The sequence below is a fragment of the Sphaeroforma arctica genome (assembly GCF_001186125.1).
Source record: "Sphaeroforma arctica JP610 unplaced genomic scaffold supercont1.1036, whole genome shotgun sequence".
Taxonomy (NCBI): domain Eukaryota; class Ichthyosporea; order Ichthyophonida; genus Sphaeroforma; species Sphaeroforma arctica.
The window spans coordinates 9,882-18,352 of NW_014039522.1; the positions used below are offsets into that span (position 1 = coordinate 9,882).

The 8,471-nt window shown below is 43.6% G+C and overlaps 1 protein-coding gene and 1 non-coding gene across 2 annotated transcripts; one reads left to right on the plus strand and one right to left on the minus strand.

The window, feature by feature from the left end:
• Window positions 1-5,130: 5,130 nt before the first annotated feature.
• On the minus strand, window positions 5,131-6,481 carry SARC_09766 (hypothetical protein; the record flags this gene model as incomplete). The annotated part of the gene is made up of 3 exons (XM_014296212.1): window positions 5,131-5,248; window positions 5,324-5,793; window positions 6,359-6,481. The coding sequence occupies 3 exons, from the start codon at window positions 6,479-6,481 to the stop codon at window positions 5,131-5,133; spliced, it is 711 nt and encodes a 236-aa protein (XP_014151687.1).
• Window positions 6,482-8,016: 1,535 nt separating this feature from the next.
• Window positions 8,017-8,100, plus strand: SARC_30212. Its single transcript has one exon. It is a non-coding gene; the product is annotated as a tRNA-Leu (tRNA).
• Window positions 8,101-8,471: the final 371 nt, after the last annotated feature.

The window sequence follows — 8,471 nt, forward strand, 5'->3', positions numbered from 1 at the left end:
CTACCCCCCCCCCCCCCACACACACACTCGGCGCCAATATTCACTGGTACCACCATTCCACCATGTCCTGGGCCAATACCTCTTCCGCCGCCCACTGTATACCGCCTGTTCTTTCATCTCTCATCCTAATCCTGGCACCAACCTCTGCACCTAGCCCTATCCCACTTCAGGTACTACCACCCGCATCTAATTACATTTCTCATCTTGTCTCCCCTACACCTACACCTACACTCATCAAAGGCATCACTACATGCACCACTCAACCCCCTGGCCCTTCCGCATCGATCCCTCCCCTCAATCGATACCACAGGATGGTTATTGTGTAAAAATAGCGGGTTTCTAATAGTAGAAGCACATGTATATTATAAATGTATTTATGTTTGGACGTTGTAGTTATAGTACTGGGATACTTTCAAACGTAAATGTAGGTATTTATAAAATGCAAACGGACAAATTATCTAGTTTTAATATTTGAAAAATGCACATAAAAAACAAAACCATCATATTGATATACAATTAAGGGCGAGTCTCAGGTGAGATTTGACACTTGTTGACACGTTCTATTTCCAAATACTCTCAGCGCGAGATGATTCACAGCTATTAACTTACCCTAGCCAGCCTCCTAGATGTGCCCGTCTATGTCTTAAATGGGTGTAGAGTATGGAGAGTAGCTGAAAGGTACGAGACAACAGGATACAATAGACTTCTTCTCAAGTACGGTTATCTCAGCTAGGAAAAGTCCCTAGTCTGAGAGAACCGAACCGAATCTTTATTTATGTTTTCACTAGACTCAGGATTTACTAGAGTGTTTTTCTCACACACGGGAGTCCCGGTATATCCTACCGGTTCTACCGCTAATATTTCTGATGACTCTAATATCAGAAATATTCCAATCCTAATTCCAAAACTCATTATTTATTTATTCTGGGTTTTGGGATTTGTATTGGCTTTTAGATAATCTGGTCTCTAGATGCTACAGCCTCCCAACTTTATGCTTCTTAGCCTGCGTAGGAGTAGAAAGTGACATCTTACAGTACTAGATTATCTAGAGGTTGGTGATTGTATACAGGGAAAAACTTGTCCCTTAGAGGGGGCATAAGATGAAAAACCTGCCACCATTATCTATTACATATTACCGATTAATTAAATTTATACTATAGCAGGAGTCCTCAACCACGCTCATCGGAGTCGGTCTTGACCGGTGCTCTCGGTTGATCTCAACTTGGCTTAGTAAAACGTATCTCAACGGTGGCTCTACAGCCGAGTCTCTGGTCCTTGTCCCCCTGGTGTGTGGGGGGAGCATGCTTCTAGGCGAGAAAAGTGGGAGTGTCCTGTGGTATCAGTGAGACTTGCTTAGGTCCCCCGCCTCGTGCGCTGTCTGTGGCTCGCTGATCTTTCATCAGTGCTCTTTGCCGCTGGCTTCTTTGGCCTGGACTGCCTTCTTTTACGTCTCCGGCGTTGACGGTATGTTGTAATGACATCAGCATCTGCGATGTCTGATTCATGCGTCCAGGTACGCTCACCATCTGTCCAATGCAGTAGGTACTCCTGTGATCCATCACCTCGGATGGACGGCCTGTCGTCGACTATCGAGGAGAACTGAGTCTCTTCGTTCGGTTGTACGTGATTGTTGGAAGTAAATGCTTCCGGAGCACTGGCCCTTTTTACGAGGCCAAGTAGCTCATCACTGATCGAGTCAGAATATTCAGGGGCGTTAGTCCCATCAAGGATACAGACAAAATACCCGTTGCCCTCCCTGCATAATATTTTGTACGGTCCGCCATTTGGTGCTGTTAACTTGTTCATTTCACCTTGGTAGCGAACCATAACAAGGTCCCCTTCCTGGAAGTTTACATACTTCTTTTGGTATTTTCGATCGTATGCAGCGCGCATCTTCTCTTGATACTGTGCAACGTTGCTATCTAGTTGTGGCCTGATGGCTTCTTCTAGATTTTGCAGTCGATCCTCCCAATATACTGTTGTACTGGGTGCGGTCACTGGATCATTGTAGTTCGTGAGTTGATTCTGTCTGCGACCAAAGTACACATTAAAGCGTGGTGACTTGTGTCTTCTGGATGTACGCAGATTATGGCCTATCTGTTCGCGTGGAAGTCGTGAACACCAGTTACCTGGATTATGTTCAACAAATTTCCGTAGCAGTGGCATGAGGCCTCTATGTGATCGTTCATTCGCGCCTAAGACTTTAGGTTGATACGGCCGAGTGACTAGGTGCTGCATTGACGCTTGTTCCACAACTTTTGAAAGTATGTTGTTAACATATTCAGTGCCTTGGTCAGTCTGTATGATTTGTGGGAATCCATGTTCACACATGATTGGTACCAGCGTACGTGCTATAGTAGCTGCTGATTTTTCCATCATTGGACGTAAAATGACATATGATGGATGTACATCAGACCATACTAACACATATGTGTGTCCTCTGTTGGAATCTAATAGTGGAACTATGGTGTCCACTTGGATTCTGTCGCCTGGATATACCGCTGTGGTTGATTGTAAGGGGTGAAAGCCCATTTTGTGTATCTTTTTCTTGAGACATGGTATGCATCCGTCAATGAATCTGTGTACATGTTGTTGGATATCAGGCCAATCGTGTCCATCTGTTTGCAACTAGTGTATTGTCCCAAGTTGTGTAATTGCTCAATGATGTTAACACGTGTCTCATACTCTGTTGCCTGTGGTGCATCCCCAGAGTGTACTGGTTCTGACGTCGCAACGTGTGTAGCAGGTTGTTCCCGCGTTGTGTCAAAGTATGGAGACTTTGCTCTTATATTTGCAACTAATGTGACACCCCATGGGGTCTTGCTACAAGCCTTTTTGCCCTCTTTTAGGAAAATATTGTTTGTGTTTTCCACTAGCATCGGGTCTTCTTCTTCTAGTGACAAGAACTTTGAAAACCACGAGGCATTGGGGTAATATGGTACACATATCGTGATGCTTGTTGCCTCTTCAATGGCTTTGTCAAGGACATCAGGTATGAGTTCCCATGGTGGGTTCGCCCATGCATTCACTTCCTGCGCCCACTTTTGTTGTAGCGCATTCTGTTCTTTGGTGTAGTATAATCTGTGTGCGCACTGTGTGCCGATGCAAAGAGATCTACTGCGAACTTCTCAAACCTTCGTTTCGCTTCTTGATATAATCTGGGATGTAACATCCAGTATATAGCCGATATGGTTATAGACATGTTCGTTTTCAAGGTGGTGTACTCTTGGCTATTTTGTGTTGCCTCATTCGCCTTTTGTAATACTTTTGACTCTTTAGTACTAAAATATCTTCATGGAGACGCGACATGTCTGCCATCTGGTTATCCTTGCCTGGGACATGTATGACGGAGAAATGGTGGTGGAACGTTTCTGCTATCCATTTGGCTAGCATTGGGTGTAACGTCTGTTGGCTGTTCAGTTGCGTGAGCGCTTTGTGATCTGTCCACAGTGTTATGTCCCCCCCCTTAATGTGTTCGGAGAAGTGTTCCAGGCTGTATACCAGTGCTAGTAGCTCTTTGGTATTCGTGCCATAGCGTTGTTGTGCTGGGTTCAAGCCTTTTGAGAAGTAGAGAATGTCTCTTATGACTACATTTATGACTTGAAATAAACACCGTCCTATGCCATCCCATCAACAGGGTATGCTAGCATCGCTGAACAGGCGATGGCTTCTTTAAATTCTTCCCACATCTTTATTAGTTTCGGAGTCCAAAACATGGATATATTCTGGTTCATTTTTCCTTTCATTAGGTTCCGAATGTGTTTCGTTGTGTGAGCAAAGTTGGGGACATGATCTCGCATGTAATTTGCTAGTCCCACTGCTTTGTGCAGATCTCTTTTTGTTCTGGGTAGTGGCCAATCCATCATTATTTTCTGTTTCTCAGAGTCTGCTTTGAGTCCCTGTGTGGTGACTTTCACCCTGAGAATGTTGATCACTTTGACCGCAAAGGCACACTTGTTGTGATTGAGTCGGAAGTTTGCGCTATTCATTCGCTTGATTACTTCACGAACTGTCTTGCGGTGTTCTTCTTCTGTAAGACTCGCAATGACTATGTCATCTACATACACTTGCACTCCTTTGATATCTATGAGCAGATTCGCCATGACTCTCTGGAATTGTGCTGTGAGTGAGTGTAGTCCAAACGGCGCGGACTTGAATGAGTATTGTGCTCCTCTCCACGAGAACGTGAAGAAGTGTTGGGTTGCTTCGTCTACTTGGAAGTGGTGAAATCCTCCTCTAAGATCTAGCTTTGAAAAGAACTGTGCTCCTTGTAGGTTGTGTAACACTTCCTTTACTTTTGGTAACACGAACTTGTCTTGTTCATATTGATAATTGACCTCACGTAAGTCGTACTTTCTTGAGGAGACCTGTTTGGTCATGTTCGCCTATTGATAACAACGGTAGGTTCACCGTTGTGGGTGTGTCGCGTTTGTATATGTGACCATCTAAAAGCCATCGTTGCACATTCTCATACGTTTGTGGAATGTATTTGTGCGGAACAAAGTTGACTTTAGCGTGCCTCATTTGTCCGATGTTGATTCTATTTGCAGGTACTGTGACTGTGGAGCCTGGTAGGTTGCAATGAACATCAGGAGGTATATTCGCATTGGTATCCAGGAGGTCTGTAAGTGACTCTCTGAAACCTTCTTGTTCATGCTCTGGGTCCTCTTCATGTGGTGTGAGGAGTGACTCCCATTTTGCATCTGTTGATATAAGTGGATTGATTAATCCTGCTATGTATATACCTATGTATGGTAGATTGTCTATACCTAGAAGTATTGGTATCTTTTTGTCCGGTAAGTCCAATACTTAACACTGACAGGTCTTCCTGCCTCCATAGTTAATGTCACAAACTTCTGTTGATCCAGTACGTTGTATTCTTGCATCTGTTTGTACTAGTTGTATATACCCTGGTTGCGCTCGAACAAAGAGATGTGGTTCTGAAACTACACTTTTGTCCATGCATGAGCGTTGTGCACCCGAGTCTACTAGTGCGTTGTATGTATTACCATTGATTTGTATGTCAAAGTGTAAACGTTGATCTCATGGTGCGGGAAGTAAAGATAAAGGTTGATAATTTGTATTTCTTCATGCCAGGTCAATCATGTTTGCTTCCGCCCACCAATGTTTTCAGTGCTCATCGCCTTCTGTGATGTCTTCCACCTTGCCAGATGCAATGGACAGTCTTGCTATCTGCACATCTTTCTTGGCTCGCTCCTTAGCCTGCTCTTTCTTCTTGGGACATTTACTGAACAGATGTGGGGATGGCATTACCAGGCAATAGGGGCATGCACGCTCTTCACGTGACCTTTTCTTCTACTACCTGTCCCCCTGTAGGATTGTGGTTGTTTGCACCATGGTCTGTTTTATATCGTTGTTAGCATTGGTAGTATTAGCCTCTGCTGGTGTGGTAGTCTGTGCGTTGTTACGTTTGTTTGCTGCTCGCACCTGATCTCTCAACATACGCTCTGCTTGTGTCACAGCCGCCGTTCGTATGTGTGTCTCAGTCATAGTATGAAACTTAGCGTGGTCTATGTCGGACAAGTATCTTTCACTCTCATCAGGTTGCTTATCTCCTTTAATTAGAGTTTCCACAACTGATTGCAATCCATAGTACTTAAGTGCTAGGTACCTTTGTACTTTGAGGATTTGGAAGTGTATGGGTTTTTTGTCTGAGTTGCGGTAACGCTCCTCTAACATCGCCATTGTCTTGTGCACACGCTCTGTGTGCACTTCGGCGTGCATTTTCTTATTCTGCATGTCATTGAGAAACTTCTTCAATAGATAGTCAGTCTACTGGATGTGATCTGAGTCGGTCAAGAATGATTCTATTGAATTGCTCAGGATCGGTGAAGTGCCTAGTTGCATGTATCTCAGAATCTCCTAAGTCATTGAGTACTGATTTGGTCTTCTCCGTTGCATCAATGGAATCCAATATGCTTCGCATTAGTGCTGGGTACTGACACAGAGGCATTGACTTAGCTAAGAATACATCACTACATTGTGTAGTGAACTCTATGATGTCTTCACAATTTTCCATTCTAAAGAAGCTATTCTTAGGCATCTTAGGAAATTCTGAAGTCTTGAGTAGTTTCTTAAGAGATGGTTCGTTTATCTGATCGCCTAAACGTGAACGCATGAGCTCTGGCTCACTAATGTACAGACTAATTTGGATATGCTTGTCTTCCTCATCATCACCACAATCAGTGATCGCTTGGTCATATCGTCGTCAGAGTTCCGCCTCCACTAGTGGCATACGGCGCTCAGGCTGTTGATTATGTATGCCTACCCTCATCTTGTGCAGAGTTGGTATGGGCACCGGTGCTGTTCGTTCCAACTTGGACACAAACCGACTCACCAGAACATGATTGCCTTGACAGGCACTCTTATCTATTTCTAGACGCATTGCTGAAGCTAAGAAGGGTATCCCCGCCGGTGTAGGCTGGCCCGAACTACTGCCTGGGCTTGCCTCCTGTCCCATTGGGCTTACTCCCACATCACCCGCGCCATCACTACCTTCCCCCCCCCCCCCCCACCGTACACGCTTGTTCTGGTTGCTGTTGGCATTTTTAGATGTCTGCGTGGTGTGTGGGTGTTAGTGAATTATTAATAAAGACTGGTTATGTTTTGTGCGAAAGCGCGCACTTCCACCCCCCCCCCCCCCCGTAATAACTTATATAAAAGAAATAAAATTTTGATTTGTTTTACTATTGAAAGTGTTGTTGCTTTGTTGCACTTCCGCTGGAAGTGTTTATCGTGCTGTATGGTCCGGTAGCTTGTTGCTTTGTCCCCTGTATTTATAGGGGCTGAAAACGGTGTTTGTTAGTCAAGCTTATTTCGTCATATGTGACGTCACTTGTACTTATTTCGTCATACGAGAAAATAATTCCTCATGTGTGTTCTCAGTGAGATATTCGTTCCTAGCGACGTCACTCTGGAAGTTCGGTCCTGTACCGAACTGTGTCGCTGTTGGCGTCACCGGTCGATTTGGTTTTTGTGCCGAGATATGTGTGCGTTAGTCCACACTTGATGTTCGGTCCTTTGCACTATGATTGTGTCAGAGTCCCTTAATTTATGTGACTACTTGTGTCTTTGTATTTCTTCACACTGTTTGTTGTGTATGTTGCGTGTTCGTTGATTTGTGTCTCTCGATTACAAGTAGTATTGTTTGTTATCGCTTGCTGTCTTCTCAATGTGCTTTGTATTGAATCAGTGACGATGCTGATCGAATGTGTTGTGTGATGCTGTTAATGTTTGACCATGCTTGCCTGAGTGACTAGTTATGGAAGAACTGAGAATTGTAACTTTGTCCAGCGTGATTGCTGAATGTTTGTTGCTGTTTAATTCTTGTGCTTCTTGATTTTTTTTTGCCTGAGTGGCTAGTCTTAGCGTTCCTAGTAACCTCTCTTAACGATAGGTGTGTCCTTGAATCTACTGGTGAATTTAAAGTTTTATTCTTATGTGTCCACTTGCGATGGCTGTGTTGTATGTACTCTTTGGCTTTTAAAACCCCCAAACTTTTTAAAAGCAACTATACTAAGGATAGCAGCCAGACCGCAGCATAAGAGCCGCACATTCCAAGACCCAAGAGAAAATCTTAGCCTCACAGTCTCCGAGTCTCAGCCTCTCAGGCCACATCCCAAAGTCAAACCAATATGCAACAACGCAGAAGGAAGCTGTCCCCCCCAAGCATCCACGCCACAGTACACACCGATTCAGTAAGCAAAATACATTTTTCAAGAAAATCACGAGTATTTTTACCTGCGAAATTGTGATGCCTGTCCCCGTACAGAAGATTATCCACGCCAGTCGTGAAGCCTGTCACTGTACAGAAGATCGTCTACTCTTCAGAAAGATCAACGTTTTCAACAATTTTCATCGAGACAATACTCAACAGCACCAATTCGTAAACGTCCAAAAAAAAAAATATTTAGTTATATAAGTAACTCTTGAGATAACTGTGTTGCATCACCTAGATTTTTTTAATTAATAAATTCTATTACAAATATTTCAACGAGATGGTTGTCCGAGTGGTCCAAGGAGTTTGACTTAAGCTCAATTATGCGTATGCATGCGCAGGTTCGAACCCTGCACCATCCAATTTTTTTTAGTACGCGAATTGCATTTTGAATCATTGGATAGCTCTTGAACGGGAGATCAATACACGGAAGATTTCTCTATGTGGATAACAAAAACGTTTGTGATGCGAATTAAAAAAAGTGAACTAATACTGTGTATACTCCTCCAGTGCAGCCTACGCAGGTTTCAATTTTTGTCAGTTAATATTTCACGAGTCTCTAGAGCGAAAGAGAAAGTCGCTGCCAGGAAATACGAAATTCTTGGGGAATTTATTTGCTCTTCCGTCAGCGAAAAGTTCAATCTGAACCCTGTACAATCTAAGGATTTCTACATTTTCTTTTTCTTGGCATGATCTATAGTAAATCAGCTGAAGGCTCTGATCGGTATATATA